Source organism: Stenella coeruleoalba (genome assembly GCF_951394435.1).
Source record: "Stenella coeruleoalba genome assembly, chromosome: 16".
Lineage (NCBI taxonomy): Eukaryota > Metazoa > Chordata > Mammalia > Artiodactyla > Delphinidae > Stenella > Stenella coeruleoalba.
Window position 1 is genome coordinate 62237398 of NC_137162.1, and position 24993 is coordinate 62262390.

The 24993-nt window shown below is 55.7% G+C and overlaps 1 protein-coding gene across 1 annotated transcript in view; it reads right to left on the bottom strand.

The window, feature by feature from the left end:
• The window catches only part of COL13A1 (collagen type XIII alpha 1 chain), a gene marked incomplete at its 5' end in the record, with an annotated part of 79131 nt that overhangs the window by 31009 nt on the left and 23129 nt on the right, over positions 1–24993 (bottom strand). Inside the window, 9 exons of the mRNA XM_079900595.1 lie at positions 731–784; positions 2282–2368; positions 3369–3422; positions 5889–5915; positions 6756–6788; positions 7902–7946; positions 17993–18028; positions 18783–18809; positions 21102–21209. Of these exons, the coding sequence (XP_079756721.1) occupies positions 731–784; positions 2282–2368; positions 3369–3422; positions 5889–5915; positions 6756–6788; positions 7902–7946; positions 17993–18028; positions 18783–18809; positions 21102–21209 (471 nt within the window). The remainder of the gene's footprint in view (positions 1–730; positions 785–2281; positions 2369–3368; positions 3423–5888; positions 5916–6755; positions 6789–7901; positions 7947–17992; positions 18029–18782; positions 18810–21101; positions 21210–24993) is intronic.

The following is a 24993-nucleotide window of genomic DNA, read 5'->3' on the forward strand; positions in this document are numbered from 1 at the left end:
GACAGCCCAGGCGGTTCCTGTCTGCTGGTGAAAGACCCAAACTGTGGGAGGAAACATGGGGGCCAGGGCGAGGCGTTAGAACACCCAGCCTCCTGGAGCAGGTCGGGATGGGGGGATTTGTTTCTGTTGGAAACAGGGCAGAACTGTGGGGAATAAATGAAACGTGGTGTAAATTGTGAAAAGCAAACCATGGTTCCAATTGTTCTGGGATAACGGGAACACTGAACACATTTCAGAAAATCAAGACAGAAAGTAAAAATAAAGGGAAAACAAACCCTTTAATATAACTCAACTGCTGCCGACCCTGCCGCTGGCCAGCTCACGGAGCCTCGCCTCCAGGTAACCTGCCCTGCACCTCCCCAAGCCCACAGCCTTTCAGTCACGGGGCACCTGCGAAGGACACAGCAGCACCAGGCTGACCCATCCACAGGGAGTAGCTGGAGGGAAGTGGGGCCCCGTCTTTACCAGTGGTGTGGGAGCTAGCAGAAGCAGGGGCTCCGGCTCTCTCCCCAGCCCCAGCGTCCCATCCCTGGGCCTGCCTTTGCCTGGCCGCCGTCTCAGTGGAAGTTCTCCAAAGCCCGAGGCGACCAGGAGAGATGGTAGGCACGAGTCATGGCCGTCAGCCCTGTGCCTGGAGGCCCAGCGGCAGGACGGCCAAGACTCTGTCTCTCTCTCTGAACTCCCAAGCTGACCCTCATCCTGCAGCTCTTAGATCTGGGGGCTCCTGTACCTTGTCTCCTTGCCGTCCTGGGGCGCCCGCCCGGCCATCAGCTCCAGCTTCCCCCTGGGCAAGAGGAGAGAGATGGGTGAGGGCACACGGGGCAGCTGGGACTGCTGCTTCAGGGGCAAAAGATGGTCTTGCTATTGATGTTCTAGTAAGTGTCTCTGGGTCTTTGTCTCTTTCCCTGCTGGCTTCTACTAACTCACCCCATTCCACCTGTCTGATTCCTTCCCACCCTTGGGCCCCACCCAGGTCTCACCTCCTCCTAGCAGCCCCCCCTGACTACTCCCTTCCTCCCCTGGGCTCTGCGCTGCCAGGCCCTCCTCAGGTCTCGGTTAACACACGCGTGCCCAGTTCTGTCGAGGCCCCTAACTGTGGACTGCCACCAGCCTCCAGGGGCAGGAGGAAGGTCGTTTTGGAGCCTGGAACTCTTACACACCTCATCAGGTCCTGCCTGGAGGACAGAGCGGAGCAGGAGGGGCCTGGGCACGTGGGGACGGGGTGCCCAGGAGGCCTAGGACAGGAGGAGCAGGGAGAGGTAGGAGGTAGCCCACTCCAAGTACTTCATTTATTCAAGATTTTGCCTGGTCCTGGAAAGAGGACATGAGTCTGGGGACAGTCTTCTAGCTTTCCCTTGCTTTTGTCCTAGGATACAGGGACAAGAGTGACCAGATTTCCCCAGCCCCAGATCGAGACCCAAGACGCGCCTGGTATCACGCCCTTCAGGGTCAGCGGGACAGACTCAACAGTGGGCATGCCCTGGAGGCTGGGTGCTCGTACCAGGGAAGCTCTGTTCTCACCACAATCACGTGGGAACGTGGCGCTGAGCCCGAGACCCTTCCTGCCACTTCATCTTGCCTGTCTGTGGGGTTCCCTGTGGCCCCCTACACTACATTCCTGTGAATTGTGGGTTTGCTTTTCCTGCTGGATGGTGGGTAAGCCGAGGGCAGGTTCTCGGCAGCCTCACGGCCCACAGCAGGCCCTTGATAAACGTCGGTGGAACGAATGAGGGTATTGCCTCAGATCATGCAGAGTAATTAATCCTTTCCTTATAAGCTGAGCAAGACACCCCCTTATTTCCCTGTGCTGTTAAAATAAACCGAGCAATGCAGGAGGCATCTGCCTCGCAGAACTCAAGTCTTACCACTGCAGCTTGCACCCTCTGCAAGGAAAGTGCGGGCAGCCCCATTTGTAGCTGTCCCACTGCTGCAACCGTACCTCCCCGCAGTGTGCCGCACCAGGTGGGCCGAGCTGATCCCTGACCTGCAACTGATTTAGAGCCTAAGCTAGGGGCCTTTCTGGTTGTCTTAAGACCTTGTAGCCATTGGTCCTTGACTCAGTTACATCATAGCCATTTGAATCAATGGGACCATCCATCTGCCCTAGAGATGCTTGGAAGCAGAAGCTTGGTCCAAATGACCTTTCTAGAATCCACTGGAAAAACCACACAGAGCAGGAGAGAAGGCAAGGTGCCCAGGACACGGGGTCCCCCAAATGGACTAAGGATAAAGGCCACAGGCAAACATCTGCCTTGAGCACTGATCCCAGGGAAAGACTCACCTTTGGCCCTGGGGGCCCAGGGAGCCCTGGGGGCCCAGGCTCCCCTCTGCCCCCTCCAATGGAGTTGCCGGCATCACCTTTTTCTCCCTGGGGGTGGAAGGTAGAGTTACCATCACTAACTCTGGAAGAAGGTGGTTGATCCCTGTCTTTTCTCCCCTCACAATTCAAAGGAGTGAAGGCAGCAGACTGCCTCTCAGTCTGTGCTGAATGTTGGGGGACATTAAGGGACTGTGGGCTCCAGGATGGCTGGGGACCAGAGACCTTCAGAAACCTGGCTGTGGGATTTGAGGAGAGAATGGAGCTGGTTACTGAAGGAGAATGGGTGTAGAGCTAGACCAAGAACCCATCAGGACCAGGAGCTAGAGCAGTGTTTCCCAAAGTGTGTTCCCTGGAACACTCCTTCCACAGGTTGGGAATATTCAGAACATGAAGAAAAGGGGTCTGGTGGCCAAACAACGTTGGAAAGGCAAAGTGAAATGAAGCTTCGCAGGCTCTTCCACTGCAGGGTGCTGGGAGCCTCTTAGGCCAAGGTGCCCATGACTCTCTGAGGAGCCTGTTTTATTTATTTAAATTTTTACTGGAGTAGAGTTGATTTACAATGTTGTGTTAGTTTCAGGTACACAGCAAAGTAAATCAGTTATACGTGTACATACGTCTAATCTTTTTTAGATTCTTTTTCCGTATAGGCCAATATATAGGCCATTACAGAGTACTGAGTAGAGTTCTGAGGGACCTGTTTTATATAGCTTTCCCCACACTTATTTGACCCAAGTCTTTTTTTTTTTTTTTTAAGCGGAATATCTTACGGAGCTCACATATGGTGGTGCAAAGAAATCAGACCAGGTCATAGCTACTAAATTCTTTGAATTTGGGCATTTTTTTTGGCCAGTCAGGGCCTCCCATGTGGAACCCCATGCCTCTGTCCCCCAAAACACAATCTGGCTGTGTTCCAGCTGCTTTCCCCCAATCTGGGAGGGACACCTCCAGTGCTGGGGCCCGTGTGAATGTGCAGGGCTAGGAATGGGGCTGGGGATGGACACTGGGGCCCTTACACAGAACCCACCATTCAGAGCTGGTTGCTACCCACCTTCTGCCCTAGGAGGCCAAGTAGCCCAGGGGCGCCCGCAGCCCCCTTCTCACCCTGCGGAGGAAACGCAGACAGTTTGGGTTAGGAACTGTTTCTCCGGGATGTTGGCGAAGGCACCAGCCCTCCAGCGTCGGGCCTTGGCTTTTCTCTCTCGTCTCTCTGCCCCTGCGTGGGCTCTTCTCGGAAGGACTCCACTTCCGGCTGGACCCCATCAGGGACCAGACTCCTTCCTTGGGACACTGCACCCTGGTATTGTTATCCTCCCCATCCTGTGTGGGTGGGGCCCTCAGCACTTACGCAGGGAGAGGGGCCAGGAGCATTCAGTCACTTTTCGGGGTCTCCTGGGGACAGGCGAGCAGTTCCGAATGCCAGTATTTGGGAAAAGCTTTTTTAACCCGCTTGGCTCTTTTTTATGTTTGTAACGTCTAGCAATTAGATACCCCTGGTCTCTAGGGAGAGCTTTCCGTCTACCTCCTCCCTACCTCTAGGGAGGACAAAAACCATCGAACCAGAACTTCTCCTTTGGAGGAATATTCTGAGAAGTCTGCTTCCTATTATGGGTTGAATTGTGTCCCATGAAAATTCATTTGTTGAAGTCCTAACTCCAAGTATCTCAGAATGTGACCTTATTTGGAAACTGGGCCATTGGAGATGTAATTAGCTAAGTTATGAGGTGGGCCCCTAATCCAATATGATTGGTGTCCTTATAAAAAGGGGAAATTTGGACACAGACATGCATATCGGGAGGACACCGTGTGAAGATGAAGGCAGAGATTGGGGCAATGCTTCTACAAGCCAAGGTGCCAGCAAACTACCGGGAACTAAAAGGGAAGCACGGAACAGATTTTTCTTCACACCCCACAGAAGGAACCAACCCTGTTGACACCTTGGTCTCAGACGTCTGTCCTCAGAACTGTGGGACAATACATTTCTGTTGTAGAAGCCACACAGTTTGTGGTCCTGTGTTAGGGCAGCCCTAGTAAACGAGTACCCCTCCCTAACTAGCTTCTTCCTGAAGAACACTTTTTCTCCCTTATGGCGCAAGTCCCAGAGCCCTGCTCTCACTGCAGAAAGGAAGGGGCTCCGAGACTGTGGACGACCCCTCACTGCAGCAGTGACACAGCCACGTCCAGCACCCAGGTCCGCCTTCTATGCCACAAAGACTTCACTCTGATTCAGAGCGTCCAGTATCAAGAAGGCCCCTGCCTGGTCAGCATGAGAAGCCCCACTCTCCACAGCCTGAAGGCCGGCGGTTCTCATAGGTAACAATGTAAATTGAGGACCCTGGGGTTGCAGTGTGCTCACATCTCAATGAACTTTTCAGCTGGAGCCACAGAAGTTGCCACACCAAACCTTTAGCTGTCTTCCCCTTGCCACCTGCCCTTGGGTAGAAGCTGAATGACAAAATGGCCTGTAGCAGGCTAAGGGAGGAGAGGAGGGGCAGATAAGGGCCCAGGTGATGAGAGGGATGTGAATCCTGAGGCCCCAGCTGGCCCTGCTGTGCCTGGGCTGTGCCTTTGCCTTTAGCTGGGGCACCCCCTGAAACAGGCCAGGTCTAAGGGAAAGGGTGCGGTCCTGCCCTACAGAGGTCCTGGGGGATGGGGGCGGGGGGAGGGAAAGCTTCCCTTCCTTCTAGGCTTTCCTCCTGGGTACCCAATGGCTTTCAAGGAGAAAGGCTGTGCTCTTGAGTGTGAATTTCCTGAAGCTTTGCCAGGCCATCGAGGCACTCCCTTTTTCCTGGAGACATGCACCCACTGCACACTGCAAGCAGCACGCCAGCCATAGGGGTGGGGCAGGCAGTGGGGGACCAGCAGAGGCCAGGATGAAGGGAGCACACACTCAAGGACACAGTATCCTACCCTCTGCCCCGTCTTTCCCGGCAAACCTGGGGGCCCCGGCTTCCCTGTTGCTCCTGGGTCTCCCTTTGGGGTAAGAAGAGAAAGTCACTGATAAGAGGATGGGGTAGGGGTGGTGAGGGGTACGAAGGGCAGTAATCATAGACCAGTGTTTCCAGAATACTTGCCTCATAAGACGCTTCTCTTAAAAAACGAATGCCCTGGTCAGAAAGTTTGAAAATGCTGCACAAGACCCTGCATTTTTTTTTTTTTAAGAGTTTCCCAATGTATATTTAGCATAGTAAAGGCTCTGAGAAGGCCTGCAGTAAAGACACCTGCGTAATAGTTTTAACCCCACATTTCTCAAACGTATTTGACCATGGAAACTTTTTCTCATGTTACATCTCTTATTGTCCTGGATGAGAGAGACAGAGCCCTGTGGGTGCAGGGGACAACAGTCACTACTGGAGCTGGTGTGAAGGCAAACCAGACCGCTGCCCAGGCCAGGATCCAGGGAAGGGGGGAGGCATCTGCAGAGCATACCTGAGGAGCAAGCCCCTCCCCGCAGGCTCTCCTCTGCTCAGTCAGGTCCCCAGCCCCAGGCTAGCCTCGGGGGACCAGGAGCAAAACAACAGCAGCCTCTCCCACCTCCATCCCACGACTGAGGTTGCCTCTGTATCAGTACCTTGGCTCCTGGGATCCCAGGCTCACCCTGTGTGGGAAAAAAACAAGACTCAGGTAAAGAAATGAGAGAGCGAGAGTGAGTGAACGCAGGAGCAGAGGAGTGAAGGCATCTGAGGGTAGGGAAAGCGTCTGGCCAGCCCAGGGCTTCCCGCTGCCTAGGACTCGGGCCCCTCCTGGACCGTCCCTTATTCTTCCCCCAGGTGAGAGAGGTGGCAGGTGTGAGGCAGCCCAGGAGGAGGGAGAGAAAGGAAGGGACATTTGCTTCTGACACGGTATCCCTGTAAGTGACCTGCTGGGAGAGCCACATCGAGCATTTGTGCTTCCGGGGTGTCCCCTCCCATCTGCTGAATTTTTTTTTTTTTTTTTTTTTTTTTTTTTGCTGTACGCGGGCCTCTCACTGTTGTGGCCTCTCCCGTTGTGGAGCACAGGCTCCGGATGCACAGGCTTAGCGGCCATGGCTCACGGGCCCAGCCGCTCCATGGCATGTGGGATCTTCCTGGACCGGGGCACGAACCCATGTCCCCTGCATCGGCAGGCAGACCCCCAAGCACTGCGCCACCAGGGAAGCCTCCATCTGCTGAATTTTGGAGTGTAAAGGAAAGTGCTAGGTTCCTTTCACATCGGCAGGCTGGCAAGACCTTTAGTTGAGGCTGGTAAACCTTTGCCACTTACTTGCAAGGCTTAGTTAAACATCTGTTGTTCAATCTGTGCATCTGGCATAAATGTTGCTTTAAGAGAAATGGTTCTGAATCCTGTCTACTCCCTCCTTGGTCCAGTGGCCACCCAATGAGCCCCTGAAGCCCAACTCTGTCCTCTCTCCATCCCTCCCATCCTGCCCCTCAGGTGTTGAGTTACAAGGTCCACTGACCTTCATCCCGGCCACAGCGATTCCAGGAGCCCCCTGGCAGAGAGAAGGAAAGGCATGGGGACTTTCTCACCCAGCGGGAAACAAAGAGGACGTGGCCAGCCTCCTCTCCCAGCCTCTTCTTGGAGAGATGTGAGATGTGGAGGCTTCTGCCTGCCCCCAGGCCCACAGGGAAGGGGGTGGCTGAGCTTGGCACATAGGGAATGGGTCCGAGGAAGAGGCTCCGCACAGCTCAGCTGGGCTCCCTGGGCTTCCCACCCACCTGCTCAGCCCCTTGGCCCTCCTGGGGGACTTAGAGGGCACTGTTTCAGGCAGCCCATGGCTGGGCTAGACAGAGGCCTCCCTGGGTGGAATGCGGGGAGGGCTTCTTGGGATAGGAAAGGAGGAGGAGGGGATGGGGGAGAAAGGGAGAGCCATGGGGAAGGGGACAACAGTAGATGGCTGAGTTCACCAAGCTCCTGGACCCTGAGGGTGCCCATGGGACTCTCCTCAAGGGAGCTCTCTGGCCCTATGCACTGATGGACTGGGGAGCGGCTGGGAGTGAACCCCATTTCCTTATCAGCCCAAGACCACAACTTTGAGGTAAATAGGCTGCCCAGGGCACCACTTAGTAAATTCCATGTGAAGGCGATTTTTAGGGGGTCCCGATTCCCACATGGGTCTCAGAACTGCAGCCAGAGCTGGGGGTACCTGAGAGGACTTTTTTTTTTCGGTACGCGGGCCTCTCACTGTTGTGGCCTCTCCCCTTGCAGAGCACAGGCTCCAGACATGCAGGCTCAGCGGCCATGGCTCACGGGCCTAGCTGCTCTGCGGCACGTGGGATCTTCCCGGACCGGGGCACGAACCCACGTCCCCTGCATCGGCAGGCGGACTCTCAACCACTGCGCCACCAGGGAAGCCCTCGAGAGGAATTTTATGACCCACAGTTGCCCACAAGGAGGCCTGGCCATGTCGGGAGGGCACTGCTGAGTGATGGCTCATGGGCCAAAAAGGAACACCCCTGCCTGGAAGACAGGCCAGGCAGCAAAGGGGAGAGGACAGGAAGAAATGTGCACCCCGTCTCCTGTCTTTACAGCAAGACAGGGTGTGGGAAGGGAAGAAGCTGGGAGAGAGGGCTGGGGCTGGGGGAGCTGCCTGAGGGTGGCGTACCTTTGTTCCGTGTTTGCCCGGCATCCCTGGCATGCCCCGTTCTCCCTGAAGGAAGAAAGAGAAACAGTGACAAGAGGACCAGACTCAGGGCCCAAGGTCTTGGCCCTGGAAGCGTGGCCTGCAAGGATGTCAGTGAGAGTGGTTGCTGTGGAAGCTTGGGATGACCGTCCAGCCCGTGAGGAGCTTGAGGTCCCCACCATTGCCGGCAGCCATGGTGGGCCACTCTTCTCAGCAAGGTGGACCTGCACAAGGACCCCAGTCGCAGACCACAGAGCAGGAAAGAGCCCCAGAGAGAGGCCCACCAGGAGGAGCCTGAGGCCAGGGAGGGGGAAAGCGGACTTGCACAAGGTTTCCTGCCTGACGGGGGCCTGGGCTAGGGCCGTGGGCCTCAGCCGCCCACTTGGCCACTTGCCTACTGCATACCTTCCCTCCCTCCCTGGCCTGCCGCCTCCTGCCCATTTTCACTCTGCACGTTTGCATGGGTGGTACTGCTGGCTGAGCCAGATGGGGCTCCGGCCTCTCCTCTTCCCTGGGGTCCTCTTCCTTCCAGGTTCCTTGGGTCTAACTCTTCCCGAGGACATGAGGGCTTTGGCCCCAGGTCGGGGAGGCTTTGGGCGGTGGGGGACTGTGGATGGAGGCAGGGCGTGGCCCGGAGCCCACCCACTTCTCTGTACTCCTGGCCCTGCCTGGCCAGAGGCACCAGTCACGCGGCTGCTTCTCCAGGATACCACGCTTGGGCTTTGCTCTACCATCTCGGCAGTGTCCTGCCCTCCTTGGAAGGACACACCAGGAGGAGATGGGGTTGGAGGTGACAGCCAGCGACAACTGGGGGCCGAGAGTAGGTGAGTCAAGACTTACCCGCTGTGTCAGAGGGGGAGGGGTGCAGGGGAGGAAGGAGGCCTTTGTCTCCACGAGTGGAACCCCAAAAGAAGTCCCAGTGTGAGCCCCAGCCAGGGCTCAGGGTGCTGCGCAGCGTGCGTGGTAGCAGCTCAGACCCTGTGGCCTGGGGGCCACGCTGCATACCCCACAGGCAGAGGGGGAACATGGCCCCACCTGGCCTCCATCTTTTCAGCTGACCTCGTCCCTTCCCTGACATCTTACAGGAAGCCTTGGTCCACCCCTCTCCTCGCAGAGGCTGGAGCTACTTCCAACCTTTCCCCTCCATGACTGGGCCTCCACGCTGGCATCCAGATAAGCGTCCCACACACAGACTGGACAGTACCACTCCTGTACTTTGACACTGCCACCGCCCGGCACTGACTGTGGCAAAGGGGCCAGGCTCCTGAGCATGGCATTCCACCCCAGCTCCCTCCTGGTCTCATCGCCTCACATCCTGACACCTACACTGCTTCTCTGAAAACATCACCCGTTTTCAGAATTCTCTGCCTTTCTGCTATTTCCTCTGCTCAAAACCCTATTCATCCTTGGGTGCTGGTCAAATGCCATCTCCTCTTGAAGCCTTTTGCTCTGCCCCACAGCCCAGTGCTGGTTCCTCAGTGCAGCGGGAACCACTGTGTGTATGTAACCTGTATACACAAATCATGTCTGCTAGGGAAGGCTTCACCTCCATCCTCTTTGGGTCAAGTCTCTGAATTCTGTGAAAGGCCCAGAAACTTTAGCTCCAAATGCAGGAGCCCTCCCTCACCCGACCCCACCAGGACCCCTGAGCCACAGGCAGGGGTGGTAGAGCTGGACTCAGAAGTGACCACAGCAGACAAGCTGGTGCCCCAGGTCTGCCCCAGGCACTAAATTCTGGTAAATCCCTCTTGTGGGAAAAAGTGGAAAAAGGCACAGCCATTTACTGTGCCTATGATGTGTCTGGCGCTGAGTTAAGCCTTTACATCCTTCTTCTATTCAATCTCTAAGAAGCCCCTGTAATCAGTGAGGGAGTGGATGTTATTCCTGTTTCACAGGTCAGCAAACTGTGGCTCTGGAAGGCCAGGTATGATTGCCAATGTCACACAGAGCAGGGATTTGGACACAGGTCTTTTGTCTGGCAAGTGCAGGTACCAGCGACTGGTGTTCCGTCGCTTCCGTTAAACACCCTCTGCAGGCCCAAAGCAGGGCAAAGCCCTCTCTTCTGGATGGCCCTCCGGTCTGTGCCCCATAGGGGTGAAAAGTCAGTGCTCAGGCCAGGGCTGTGTCTTTAACCACAGGCCCTAGGGAAAAGAGCTGAGCCGGGGCCGGCCTGTGAGCACAGTTCTGCTCTACGGCCAGAAGAGGGCGCCACAGGACTTCATCAGAAGTCTGGCGACAGTGGCTGTAGAGCGCCAGCCGAGGGCCCCATCACTCTTTCCTTTGGAGGACCCCTGCTCAAATTCCAAACAACCCAACTGGGTTGACTCAGCCCCGAGGACACCAGGCAGAGTTCCCTGGGGGTGGGGAGGTACAGGTGGGAGGTCAGCTTGACTATTCAAGGATCTCCGGTTTGCCCCATTTTCCCTCTTCCCATCTTTCCCTCAGCTTTCCCCCAATACATGTGCCCTCACCTTCCCACCCCCACCGAGGGAGCTGGGCGGAGGAGTCAGGAAAGGCTGTCTGTGGAACCCTGCATAAGTCACTTCCTCTCTCTGGGTCTGCAAAGAGGGACTGGACTAGACCCTTCCTACCCACCCCTGCTCCTGACAGGCCAAAGCCGAGGAGCTGACACTGGGTGTGTTGGCAGTTCCGGAACAAGGCTCCTCGGGGGAGGGAATGTTAGCTCTGCGGCTCTACGAGGGGCTCAGTTGGTCTCCTTCTGCTCCGGAGGACAGCCTGGGATGCCTCAGTAGGGGAGGAGGCTGGGGTCTGCCCACGCTCTCCAGTCTCCACGTGAGCTGTGCAGAGCAGAACCCTGGGAGTGAGGGTTTCCGGGCTAATCGGGGTTGTCTTCAGCCCATGATGGTTTGTATGTAAAGATGCAACTGCACACTCCGGGGAAATCTGGGCCCCTTGCAGCCTCTAAGGAGGCAAGCCTCCTCGTTAGGGTGGCTGACCTTTGCCCCTTCCCTCCCCTCTGGGTCAAGTCTCTTAATTCTCTAGGTGACCCAGGCTCCCTTGATCCCCATCCCGGGGCCTCCCTCACTTCCCACCCCTCTGCGGGGCAGGAAGCAGGGGTGGCCCCGGCTGACCCCACCCTGCGGGCTCATTCCACTCTCATCAGTCTCCTTCTCCAGGGCTTGTCTCCAGGGGCTTGCCCCAGCCTGACCTCTGAACCGGCGGCTGGGCTCATTCTGCACCAGAAAACATTGATTCTGGACGGTGGGAGAGGTGAGAGCGGGCTGAGAGTCACGATCAAGGACTCCAGGGTGGCTGAGGGCAGCGCATTCATTTGCAAGGGTGGTGGGATGGGGGCGGGGAGCATTTCCGGGGCCATTGCTAAAGGGAGGACATTGACACACTGTGCGCACAGAGCTTTTCCTCATGGCATGGCTTTGCGAGAGCACATCTAGAGGCTCCTTCTTTCCCGTTTCACTTCGTAAAAGTTATTTTGTTTAAAAGGTTTAAGTTTGGAATTGTCCTAAATTTAGATCCACTAACTCACTAATGTCTTAGTTGGGGAGGGAGAACTCATAGTCTGCCAAAACACGAGGGCCCCAATTTACCTCCTGTACCTCCTGTCCTCCCAGCAGGGAGCTCGGCCACCAGATCTGGGCCATCCAGCAGCTGGGAAAGTGGGCGCTCCACGCATTACAAAGGGTCCTGCCCCAGATGCACGGAGCATGGGCAGTGGTCCCTGCTGTGGAACCTGGCCTGCGAGCCCCAGGCCAGCCCTGCCCTGCCTACCACCTGGGAGACTGGCTCTTTAACCTTGGTGCCAAGAACCAAGGACGCTGGCTGGCTGGCCTGGAAGGGGTGGATTCCAGTCTTTGTGGCCAAGAAAGTGCTGGGGTGAGCACAGGTGGCTGCCCTGAATGACCTTGAAGGCCATCCAAGCCCCCACTTTTATGATGCCACTGACTCCAGCTGCCCCTGTCCAGAGTTCGCACCAGCATCAATAGGTTCTCTATTCTGGTTCCGCTTCCAGGTGGGAGGACGCATCCTTTACCCAGATGACAGTATGGAAGCGAGCTCCTTGGAGCACAAACCGGTCATGCTCTGCTCTCTTAATTGGTGATTTACTGTTTGTTGAACAAGCGGGGCAGGGACTTGGCAAGAAGACATAGTCTCGAAAGAGGTGGGGGGCTTCCAGGTCAGCTCCCCAGCTGAGCAAAGGTCAGGCCAGAGGAGCAGGGGGAGATACGTAGACCTCCCTAACGTGAGGCTCCCGCTGCGGCCCAGCTGCGGGTGAGGAGGGCCCTGGGCCCGAGCAGTTCCACACAGACTCTTTGTTCTCTGCAGGGAAGAAGTGTGGGGAGCGGAGGGCTGGGGGGAGGCCAGCAGGTGACTCAGGCCTTAAGCCTGGACCAGTGCCCTTTCCCGGGTTGGAAAAGCTGGGTGAGGAGGGCTAATGTCTTTCTCTCCCCTAAAGAGTTCCCAGAACTCCCTTCCGGGAGAAAGGCAGCACGGCTCCCTCTTCTCTGCCCCAGCCAGCTCCAGACTGGAGAGGCCTGGGACCGCGGAAACGCCAGGTCCTCCGGTAATTAGGGCCGGCAGGAAGTGATCCGGGGAATTACCGGGGTCAGGCACCCCACCGAAGGCCAGGGCTTTGGAAGGGCGGCTGGCTTGTAATCTCGATTTGAGATCAGTTGATTTTGTAGTTAGTTCCAAAAAGAAAAGTCAGCTCTAATTAATCTGGGGACTTTGGAGGCAGGAGAAACAGGGCCCGGAGAGCACAGGCTGGGGGCTGGGGTCTGGCGGAGCAGGAGTCCCATCAGCCCCCGTGAGGCCTCAGATCTGGGGCCCGTGTCTCAGCTCCCTGATCTGCTTTAATTGAAATGGTCTGGATGCCCCCGCTGGGAATTCATGGCTTTGAAAGCAAGCGCTGTCCCCACTCCAGAAGGCTCCTGCGTCTACGGTTTCCATCTGCATGGAGTGCTCTGCTGCACGTGAGTGTGGCAGGGAGCCGGGGGTTGCCCAGGTCCTCTGGGAGCCTGGGGGTGCAGGGAGGTTTCAGGAGGTTTCTCCACTGGGGTGCAGGGCTGAGACAGCTGCCTTCTCCTGGCTTTACTGGAGGTCCTGGGACCATGCCAGCTCCCTGGGGAAGCATTCGGGTGGAATCAGTGCCAATGGGCAAAGCACTCCCCTTCCTCGGTTCTTTGACTAAAACACACCAAGCACCCCAAGTTCTCTGCCTTAGATGCTCCAGGTCCTGCTCATAGAGAGCCTGAATCCAGCCACAACCTTCTCACAAGAAGCCCAACTCCCTCTTTCTTTCCTTCTAGTAGAGGAAGTAGGGGTCTGGGAGGGGAGGTGTTTGGAAATCATGCGTCCCCCCAGATTCATAAGACCCAGGTAGTAAAGTCATTTAGAACAAGCCTTTGGGGCCAGACAGATCTGGCCTCACTGCTTTGTAGTTGTGGCCCTTTGGGGATTCACCTCTGTGAACCTTGGTTTGCTCATCTGTAAATTGGGGCTAAGAATAAAACCTCCCTCACAGGGCGGTTATAAGGGTCCAACGAGGTGAGGCAAGCCAAGTGCCCCATATAGCTTGGCACGAAGAGGCCCAGTAAGGTAGATATAATAATACTAGTTATCGTTCGACAGAAGCGTGTCCACCCATGTGACGCCTGGCTCTGACCAGCAGCTCAGGACGATCCTGCCCTTTTGCAGAAGGATTGAGGAGGGGTGAGAGGTGGGCGGGGTGGGCGTGCTTCTGCTCCTCACACCCTTGCTCCAGTGCCCTAGCCAGCCGGCCACAAGGCCCATCGGATCTCCTCCCCAGGACTCCCTGTTTCTGGGGTGCCCCGCAGCCTCCAGGGGGAGCACCCGCAGTTACAGCCTGAGTGAGCACGAGGCTCTCGCAACCTGCCTCCTCTGGTCTGAAGACGCACAGCCTGCAGCCTGCAGGAGAGCTCTGGTCCTTCATGCAACCACCAAGGCTTAACACCCAGACCACCACATGCGTCAAACTCACCCCCCACTGCCAAGATGGGTGGACCAGCTCTGATCTGCTTAGATATAAGCTCTCACCAGGTTTTGTGATCCACACACAGTCTGACAATACTCGTAGCCTCTTGAAAGAGAGCCAAGGTTGTAATGTTTTAAACACACTTTGCGTCTTGCAACATATTTAAAGTAGATTGGCGTCATAAATTTGGATCAAATAGGTACCACATGGGCACACAACAATACTCACAGTGTCCAGGACGCGGGGCTGGGGCAGCACAGGGCCCGCGGGCGACCCCAGGCTGTGATCTCAAGTAGCTGGTGGAGACGCTGCCCTGATGGCCTGGCTGGCCTTTGAGAGGACGCCAGGCTGGGAACAGCTGCCAGGGTGGTGGTGGTGGTGGAGGATGGAACTAATCATCAGTAAACCTCACAGGAGGAGAAACGTCTTTGCTGAGAGTTAAATTCCACCCCTCACTGAAAGAAGGGCCCCGCGTGTGTGTCACGTTGCCGGGACAGAGCAATGGAAGCAGATGTGGAGGGTCCATCAGTTACCCTGAGGGTCCCCTCATGCCCTGAACACAAGTGGTGTCTTGGGGCCTCTGTCCCAGCTTGGTGTCCCCAACCACCAGTACGGAGTGGTGGGTGGGAGCAAACTCATTTTCTCAGCATCCGTGACCAAGCTGCCCTTCGTGTTGGTACCTCCAGGCCTCATTCCAGGCAGAGAGCAGAGGGGGAGGAGGAGAGAGAAAAAGAGATCTGACAGACGCCCCAGAAAAGAGCCTGGGGGCTAACCCTCCACATCCCAGAGAAACCACAGGGGAGGGTGGTCTGTGCACAGATGGCTTAGCCTGGGGTGAGACCCCCTGAGCAGACATTCACTTCTGCACCAGAGCAAGACGACTGCCTTCTGGGTTCGGACTCATGAGACCTAGCTTCCAATTCCAGCATGACTGTTCACCAGCTGTGCAACCTTGGGCAAAGTATTAACCTCTCTGAGCTTCTCATCTAGACAGTGGGGATAATGCGCTCAAACTACTGGGCCATGGTGAGGATTAGTCAGAGAGGGAGTGAATGGACTTTGGCTAAACCAGAGATGTGAAGTATTGCTGCCCTTGTCCTCGGGCACCAGACTCTTCTATCTCAGAATTCTGACAGGAAGCAAACTGCTGCCTGGGCATGGTGATCACTGGGGCTGGGGCAGTGGGCGGGCACTCATAGCCTCCTGAGTATTGCTTGACCTGGAGGAATGACCCCCAAGTCCTCGGGGGCAGACTCTTTGCTGCTGGCCATCGGTCTCCAGTGCACGCCCTCTGGCCTCTGTTGGACTAGGAGGCTGTGGCGTCGGGGATGACAGGACAAGGGTCCCAGCAGAGTGAGGGCCACCATAGAGACAAGGGCGCTGAGACTACCCAGTGCTCCAGGAGCACCTACTGAAAAGTCTCAAGGACAGGCTGGGAGAAGAGGAGGCAGCAGGAGCCTTGCAGAAACCCAGAGAGGCTAGCAGCCTCACAGCCCCTCCGGATTCCAGGAGAAGAGGCCGTTGTGGAAGGGCAGGGGGTGGTCCGGCAGAGAAAGAAAGAGTGGGGAGCATGAAGGAGAAGGGCCTTCTCAATTCCTCGAGAGCCCTAAGAGCACTGATGCTTCTGACAAGCCCTGGATGCCTGGCCTGGAGGGGCCTGATCATCAAGCCAGGGTGGGGTGGCGGGCTGCTCCTCTCTAGAGGGTATGGAGCCAACTCTGTTCTTAGGAAGCTGTAGCTTCCCTGAGCTGGAAGGGATTTTAGTCCAGCCTCCCATCTGACACAGAAGCTTCTCTTAACACATCCCAGACCCATAGTTATCCAGCCTCTCCTTGAATACCTCGGGTGACAGGGAGCTCCCTCCTTCTCAAGGTAGCCATCTATACTGCTCTACCCTTAGTCATGCACCCTTCCATGCTCGAGCCTTCTCTAGCAGCCCTGAGCCTTTTCTCCCCAGAGCAGGCTTCCCAGAGGTCAGAAGCTGCCCCTCCGTCAGCAGGACCACACTAGTTTTCTCTGCAAATTCAGTGCAGCCAGGGCTGAATGATTCCTCCCACAATCTGAGCCCAGAATTGCCAAAATCATGGAACCAGGCCCTCTATCATCATGACACCCCAGCCCCAAGCTGGCGCCTCTCCGTCCTCAGGGCAGCAGACCCCCAACCTCCTTTCCGGATGAATTAGACTTCCCATTGGCAGGGGAGTGCAGACGCCTGCCATAGTATGGATGCCAGCTGAGGGCATCCCCTTGATCCCGGGGGAAACTGCCGCCCTGAAGCTTCTTCACAGTTTGAAAGAGCTGGTCTGGCTGCTAATGGGAAAGCCGGCCCCGTGCTGCATCAGGAGAGGCAGTAAATGCTGTGAGTCTGCGTGAGTGGGTGGAGGCAACCTCGGGGGCTGTGATTTCCACTTCCTGACACGGTACAAACTTCGCAGTTTATGCAGAACTAATGAAAGATCTCTTGGGTCTTGCCATTTCACCCACCAAGCGCCCGTAAAACAATGCGGTGACAGCAGCCGCCTGATCACAGAGCTACATGGCGTGTGGAATGTGCTTCTCCAGAGTGATTCTTGCCTTTCCAGAATCCCTCCCCATCCTTGTCCTGCCTTTCCTTCCTGTCTCTTTTCTTCTCCAGGAAGGCGCCAGAGCCTCCCAGCTGGGGCCTGGAGGGCGGGATGGGCTCCTTATGGCAGGTGGCACCCTGTGAAAGACCCGGACCCGGACTTGAATTCCTGCTCTGCCACTTAGGACACTTTGGGTGTGCCTCATTTTCCTCATCTGTTACATAGGAGAAGAATAGTGTCAGCCTCCTAAGGTGGTCTTAGGATTAGATGTGATGCAAGTCACGTTGAAGGACAGCCTGGTACACAGTAGGCATCTAGTAAGTGGTGCCTAGTATTAAAATGATTTTTATGTTATATAGTTACTGTAATGACCACCTCTGGGCCTCTGCTCAAATTGTTTTCTTGTCTAAAATGCCATTTCCCTTGAAATCTGCTGCTTGAAGGACCACAGTGGTGGATTAAAAATGGCCACAAAGGCTTTGCACCCTTGGACAAGAAAAAGCGGAGGCTGAGTCCCCCAGCCCCACTGACTTGCATGCTTTGGCTGTGTGGCTTGCTTTGGCCAATAGGACTTCGGAAAATGTGATGCAAGGGATGTTTCTGAAAAGCACTTGAGCGCTGGGACTCCCCTGTTTTGAAAGCTGACCTAGGCCTGCCATGCTGTGAGGAAACCTCTCTGCCCTACCGGGGCTGAGAGGCCATGTGGAGGAGAACAGAGGTACCCAGCCCACAGCCAGGGCCAACCCCAGGCATGTGGATGAGGCCATCTTGCCCCCTCCCCACCCAGCCTTTCCGCCCAACATCCCATGTGACTGCATCGGTGAGCCCAGAGGAGATACAGAACTCCCACGTGGCCAAGCCACAGAATCCTGAGAAAGAATTGTTTTAAGACGTAAGTTTGAGACGGTTTGTTACACAGCAATAGATAACCGATACAATTACCCATTCACCAGGATTAAGCTCAGAGGCTGTCTCTTCTCAGAAGACTTCCCGAACTCCTCCCAACCTAGAATTAATCTCCCTGCACGCACACACACAGCCCCGCCCCGTATTGACACAGCACTTTGCAAGGGTAGCAGTTAGCACAGTCTGCCTTCACCAGGGTTATTTGTACAGGAATCCTGTCTCTCTGGCCTGTGAGCTGCCAGAGAGCAGGGTTGGGACCCTTTCATATTTCCCACCATGCTCAGAAGCTCTGCCTGGTTCCCACATACTAGGTCCTCAGGGGGGCCAGTGAGAACCCGGCCTGCCTCTGTGCAGACACAGCCACCCAGGCTGGCGGGGGACACACTCCTGGGTCTGAGGTCCAGCAGGGCCACTGACTTGCCCAAGGCCCCTCCCCTTCTGAGCCTCTTCCTCCCGCAGGTGGACACATGAACCCCTGTTCAGCCCCCCTCAAGGGTTTTGAGGCTCCCGCTGGTATGTGTGCAAAAGTGTGTGTGCACGGCCAAGTCCGGACCCTGTGTGCACTGTGGTGAAGCCCCACTTGGGTTGTCACGGGGTGGGGGGGTGGGGTCCTCCGCTCCACTCCTTCTTACCTTCCGGCCGTGGTAGCCCTGGATCCCCGGGTCTCCCTGGGGGAACCAAGAGAAGGCCATTAGAGGGGTTTTCTTGCCACCCCCTTCATATTACCATCCCTCCTCCTTCCAAATCCTCTGACCTCCACCTCCAGCCATCCCTGGAACAATAACAGGGACTGTTCTACTCTTCAGAATGAGTCCTTGCCTTGCAGAGGCAGAGGGAGGTGAGAAAGGTCAACTTGGCAGGGGCCCAGGACACCTGAGGATCAGTTATTGTTCTACCACGGACCCTCTGTGGCACCTGGACAAGTCACTTTTCCCCAGGGCTCTAGCTTCTGCATTTGTGAAACGGTTGGCTGCGATCAGTGCTTTGCTACTTCTCATCCCTAGAGCCGCAGGGACTCCAGCTTCAAAGGGAGATTCTGTTTGACATCGTGGGCTTCCAGATAAGGTTTCCAAAGAAACCGGATGACCCTGAAGGTCCTTTCCAGTTCTGGCCCCTTATGAAATGCTGTTTTATTGGGATGTTGTGACAGCGTCCTGGGCATCACTTTTCCAACTAGACCATGACCTCCTTGGAGGGCAGGGCCGCATCTTCCATACCAGCCGTAGCACTTGCTTGGCCTGAGCCCACAAAAATGCAATCCTTGTGGGACCCAATCAATTTCCGAGTGGCGTTTTTGGAAATAAGCCACTCGTGACCGTTCTCTCAGCCGAGATCCCCCTCAGCTCCCGTCAGTGCCGCCTCCCCCTCCCTCCTGCAGGGAACTCTCCCGCCCGTTTGACGCATCACCCAGAGGGCCCTCACCTTCGGTCCAGGAGGCCCAGGTAAGCCCTGCGGAAGCAAGAAAAAAGGTGAGTGGATTCCTCTGGCAAACGGTGGGGGCTCGTCATGTTTCCACTGGAGGCTGTAATGGGTTCTGGACGTGTTGAAGAACAGATCCAGAGGGTCCTGGAAGGGTATCTGAAACCTGCTGAGGGCACGTGGGGACAACAGGCTCATGTCCCTCTCTGGAGCCACATGGGCGCCGTGGGCATCTCCGCTGTGCTCGCCCACTGGAAAGTAGGTCAGTGGCATCATGTGAGATTGGCAGTGTGGTTTGGTCCAGATTCCCACCCACCCACCTCCTAACTGGAACCGCTCCCTGGAAAGCCGACCTTGCCCAGCAGAGCCTGGGTTTTGCCTCTGGCCCTGCCAGCCTGTGGGGGAGCCCTCTTCTCCCTGCCCCACCCCTGGGGCACAGTAAGCACAGCAGTCAGCGCGGGGGAGGTGGCATGGGCCCCCGCGGGAGCCCGAGGGAGAAACAAGGGAAGGTGGGCTCCGGCGTGGTCTCGGGCGTGGGTCTGGACGGCAAACACTGGCTGGAGAAAACCATGATGCTCGAGTCTGGTCTCTTTCAGTTGGTTTCAAAACATGCTTTCTGGTTTTTCTCTTTATAAACAACCTAACAAAGAAAACCACCTGGCTTGGGTTCAGCGACCGGGAGCCCACTGTGTCTGGGCCGTCAGTAAAGAAGTGAATTTGGAGCCTTGTTTTTTGGTTTTCTTGGCTTGGTTTGTTTGGTTCAATTCCCTAAATTTCACTTCCTTTCAGGTTTTCTGTTTTTGCATCTAGAAACCCATGGAAGTGAGACTAACTTCCCTCCCCCGGGTTCTGGGGAGAAATCATGGAAATATTTGAAATTCGTTACGGGGATCAAGCTGAACAGGAGAGCTGGCTCCCAGCAACTTAGGTTTTCACTCTGCTGGGCCGCCTTCTGGCCAAGATGGCGACCCTCGTCTGCCAGAGCTGTCGCCCAGCCTGGGGGGACCCTACGCTGAACCTCAGCTTTTGGGCAGCTGGGGTAGCTGAGGGCCCAGATGTGAAGCCAAGTGACATGGAATGTGGCTGTACTCACCGAGGGCTATTTGGCAGGGACACCCTGACCCAGCAACTCCACCTTTGGGAATCTATCACCACGAAAGCATCAGAGATGTGCACATTTATGTTCAAGAATATACGGAAGGGGACTCACTAACTGCCTTGTAGACGACCCAGCAGTCCTGAAGTCCACATCTCAGGAGACTCCTGACTTAGGAAGGGGCATGGTTTACGATATTAAGGGAAAAAAGTAACAGGATACAAACAGGATGTTACATTATTCAGAACATCATCAACGTGGAAAACCTTTATGTGCAGATCTAAGGAGAAAATGGGGAGTACTCTCCACACTGTTAATGATGGGGACTCTGGCTATGAGCCAGCAGCAACTTAAGACTTTGTCATAAGAGAGAAAAACACTTTTTTAAAAAAAGCCACGTGGAAAAAACATTATCAAACAGACTATGTCCTTAACCCCCGTCCCTCCAATAACTGCTGATGGTGGTCTTAGCTCTGGGTGGAGAACCCATTTTCTCCCAAGAAGTCCAAGGCCCTGCTAAGTTATTCTGCCCTGGTGCTTTCTTGCACTAAATCGGGCTGAGAAAGAGTTGGGGCTTGGCCAGGGCTTACAAACAGATGACTGGTGGACACTGGGACTGACCTATTGCCTGAGTGTGGTCTTGCTTGGAGGGGTGTCTGTTGGCCCCCCTGGGCCCTCCCGGCAGTGGTCCAGTCCCCAGGCTCGATGCAGGGCCCTCCTGGCCGACCAGACGTGTAACTTGGTTGGAAGGTGGCCCAGGAGTGGAAGCCCACACACACCAGCAAAAGAATGTCTGTTAGCGATGCCAGGCAGTCAGATGCCCCCTTGCTACCTCCTTAGAACACACTGTGCCCAACTCAGGTTTTCCTAAGCCCGGGTGTCGCGAGACAGCCATCAGAATGGCCCTGGGAACTTTCTTTCCAAGCTCCTGTCTGCTGAACCTGGGAGGGGGCGCCTATTCGTGGTGTCCTCCCTGGCAGGCAAAGACTGGAGTGGAACACATGGTCTCAGGATGTGTGTTCAGAACCAGAGTGTAACAGGTGAGTGTGACAGGGACAGGCAGCTCCTGCAGGGGCCAGCCACATCCAGCGGCCTTGTCAAGTGTTTCTGCCTCTTCAGTGGGGACTCAGGTTCCCATGGGTTACGAAAGGTTTGGAAGCTTCCAGGGAATTCCTGGGACAAATCTCGAAGGAGAGGAAGCAGTGGAAAGTGGGAGAGTTACTTACGGGTGGCCCCATGGGCCCTGGCAGTCCTGGGGGCCCCAGAGGTCCACTTGGTCCAGGAGGGCCTGGTGGCCCTGGTGGGCCTTGGATGCCGGCCTGGCCCTGTTCACCCTGAGGTTCGTGGAAACAAGTGTTAGAGAGAGAGCCCCAGGCTGCAGAGCGGTCCCGCCCCAGTGCCATGCACCCGGTGAGGCCCTGCCGTGGGCTCTGGGGGAGGCGGTGGTGGGGTGATGGTGATGGTGCTGTGGTGGTGACTACATGCAGGGGCTGGTGGCAGTGAGGAGACGGCCAAGACATTAGCCCCCAGAGGAGGGGCTTCCAGAGAGGACTCGCTGCGTCAGCTGCTGGTCCCCAGGGCAGAGCTCTGCTGCGGTGGCAGAGGAGCGGGTGAGATGCCCCCCGCCCGACCGAAGGCCTCTTCCCAGCCTGCTCAGATGGCCAGGGTACAGCCCAGGTGGCCGGCAGCCTGGGCGTGTCTCAGGCCCTCCCTCTGCGTGGCGAGTCCACCGTCTCTGCGCCCTGGCCTCCTAACTATCAAACGAGAACAGCTGCTCCTTGTTTCCTGTCACTGCTTTTTGCTGTCTTTCATTATCTGGCCCAGAGGATCAACTGAGATCCTGAGGTCAGAGGCCACAGAATTTTGTTCGGCTCACCAAATAACTGGGCGAGAGATTTTATGGAAAACATTTGGCTTGGTGGCTTCTGATGAAAAACTGGGAGCCCTGGCCAGCTAGGCCCACATTCCCGGGGGGCTGCCTCAGGCCCGCCCCCATCCTTTCTGCCTGCAGCCTGCTTCTGTCACTTATGTGATTTGTACCTGACCTCAATTGAGTTTTGAAAGTGTAAAGTGCTTTGTGCCTCTCTGGAGCCTCTATTATTATTCCTTTGCCTTATCCCCCAGCCTTTGTCACCCACTGTGCATGTGCCCAGGGTAGACCCAGGGCCCAGGGAGGTAGGGGTGGGATCATGCTCCCTGGTCCATGTGGCCCAGATCTTGGGGCTGAGGGCCAGCCCAAGTCATCCTAGATCTACACAGACCAATGTCATTATGTTATTTTCTACGTGACCTCTCCAGGGAGGTTCTGGGCTCAGCTCTTGATGGGGGGATCCAGCCCTGCAGACAGACTAAGGCAGAACAGCCTGGCAGGTGTGAGCGCTCCAGGCTGGGATGCAGGGAGACCCAGGCAGCCAGACTCCAGGCCAGCCCACCCTTCTCAGTGTGATCTCAGTAATCCTCTATGACACTGCTGCTTCCCTATGTGAAAAAGGAGCTGACAACGCTTGCTGCAAACTCCATAGAGGAAAATGATGATTACAAATAGGAGTGTACGACCTCACAATGAGAACTAAGATTTTAGCAGCATCTGCTTGAATCATCTCTCAGATGGGACATCCTAGGGCAGATGCCACCAGCAGTGCCACTCTGGGGCCTGGGCTGCAACCTGCCACACCCTCTGAGAAGCCACTTAAGGGCTCAGAGTGTCCATGGTGGAGAAGGCAGGTGCAGAAATGGGTCACAGGCCCCATTTTACAGAAGAAAAAACTGAGGCTCAGAGAAGTTGAGCTCCCTAACCAAGGTCACAAGAAGAATTTGGGGGGAGCCAGGACCCAAGCTCAGAACTCCAGACTATTCCTATTCATTCCAAGTAAGCCCCCAGCAAAAACTGCTCACAGTCTAACTTTCTGCACTTTGGCAATGACTTCCAACACCATCTGCTAAGCACATCATATGTCATATAAAGTTTCCTCTTTCAACTAATGTTAGACCCAATGTTTAAGCATCTTATAGAGCCTGTGAAATCAATATTGGTTTATTGATAGGAAATGGACAAGCCTTTTTATGTCCCACCATGGCTGACAGCATAAAAACCTTATTCTCTAGGCAGAATCTGCAGCAGGCAGGACAGGGGCCCCTATTCTTCTCTCTCCTTTGCAAATCAGGTCAGGGCAACACAAAAAGTTCTGGCTTATCCACCTCTTGCTCTTGAAAAGGGGGGCAGCAACATGCCTCGGCCCCTCCTAATTTCTTCGTCTGTGAGGTGGCGATGATGCCACCTCCACTGCCAGGTGGCCCATGTCGGATTACATGAGATAATCCAAGCAGAATTCTTACAACAGTGCTTGGGACCCAGCAAGGGCTCAACACATAGCAGCTAATGCAACTAAGGCCAGGAGGTGGCTGCTGGGGCTTGAGGCGAATGGCCGCTCTGAGGGCAAGGACTCGGCTCTCCTGAAATGGGGTCTGACACGGGTAGGGGTGGCTGAGAGCGGGGTGGGCCTGGTGCTCTCTGAGCTGCCAGTGGGCCCCCTGAATAGCCAGCCTTGGGCTAAGCGCTCAGAGCACATGGAGGCTCTCAGGACTTGGCTGGTGTAACGGGATATGTAGCCTTGGGTAGCACGTGTGTCACGTGTCCCTCTGTATTTTTAGCTGTAAATTGGAGTGATTTTTCAGCCTTGTTCAGCCAGGTGCCTGAACATGCAGGCCCCTGGGCCCTGGCTCCTGAGTCAGGCCAGATGGTGGCTCCAGGCCCTGCTGTCGGGTTTTCAGAGAGCATCTCGGAGCCCTGCCGCTTCCAGTTACCTTGGGGGTAACCCCTGACCCCCAGTGTAAGGAAGGCTACGGGCATGGGTGGCAGCCATGGAATTCCTGGCCTGGCATCACGCTGCAATGCCTATGCCTGGATCCCTGGGTCTGTGGTCTCTCGTTCTTTGTGATCTGGTCCTATCCCAGCCTCCTTGGCTTCGTTAGGCAGGAAGAAGGGAGCAGTTGCTCACAATGATTACGCCTGTCAGTTGTGGGCTACATTTCCTCTGCAAATTCCCTCGCTTCTCAAACTCAGGTTACAAGTGATCGGATGCTAAGCAATCTGCATTTCTAAATATAAAGGGTGTAGGTCCAGGTGAGAGAGCCCTGGACGTGGGCTCTGAAGACCTGGCTGCCGGTTCCCGATCTGCCCCTTGTTGTTTGTGCGACCTTAGGTACAAATTCACCTCTCTGAGCCTCAATTTAATTCTTGCACTGTGCCAGGAATTATTCCCAGTGCTCTACAAACACAATAACCCTATGCAGTAGGAACCGTTATTATCCTCGTTTTACAAATGAGAAGCTGAGGTGCAGAGAGGTTAAGTAACTTGCCCCACATCACACAGCTAATAAGAGAAGGAGAATCTGGGTGCTCTGCAATTTACTGGCTGTGTGACCTCAGGCAACTTACTTAATGTCTCTGAGCCTTACTTCCCCATCTGTGAAATAAGGATGATCATGCCTAATTCATACAACCACTGAGAGAATGAAATGAAATGAGGCCTGTGAAGTGCACAGCCCAGTGGCCGGCACACAGTGATGGCTGTCGTGAGTAGTAATGGTGGGGTAGTAGTTGTGGCTTCTGGGCCTGGGAGTTGTGTATTTCCACGTCTATGGCATTCGTGAGTCCATTTTTGTCTAAATTAATGTAACGGGAGTGCAGTGAGATTCTCGCTTCACCTATAGCCCCAGCTGGCCTGACAGGGACCAGAGACTCGCCAGCCCCTGGGAAGCCCCACATGGTCTGGGAAAGGGAGGTGTCTACCTGGAAGGTCCGCCTTTTAATGACTGGGGGTGCAGCCAGCCGCACTGAATTGAGGAGAGGCAGCAGCTGAGGAGAAAGATGAGTTGGAAGGCCAGAGGGCAAAGGCCAAAGATCGCAGGGGTTCAGGAGGGTTGAAAGTCCACCAGGATGGCAGGGCGGCCAAGAAGGAGGGAGGAGAGGAAGAGAGAAGAGAGATTAGCGAGCGTGAGGCACAGGAGGGAGGGCGTGGGCGGGGCGCTTGATGCTTGTGGGTGCAGTGCTGAGCTTGCCCTTAGATGGTACGCCATCCCTGGAAGGAGGCGGGCCCTTGGGGTACTGGCCAGAAG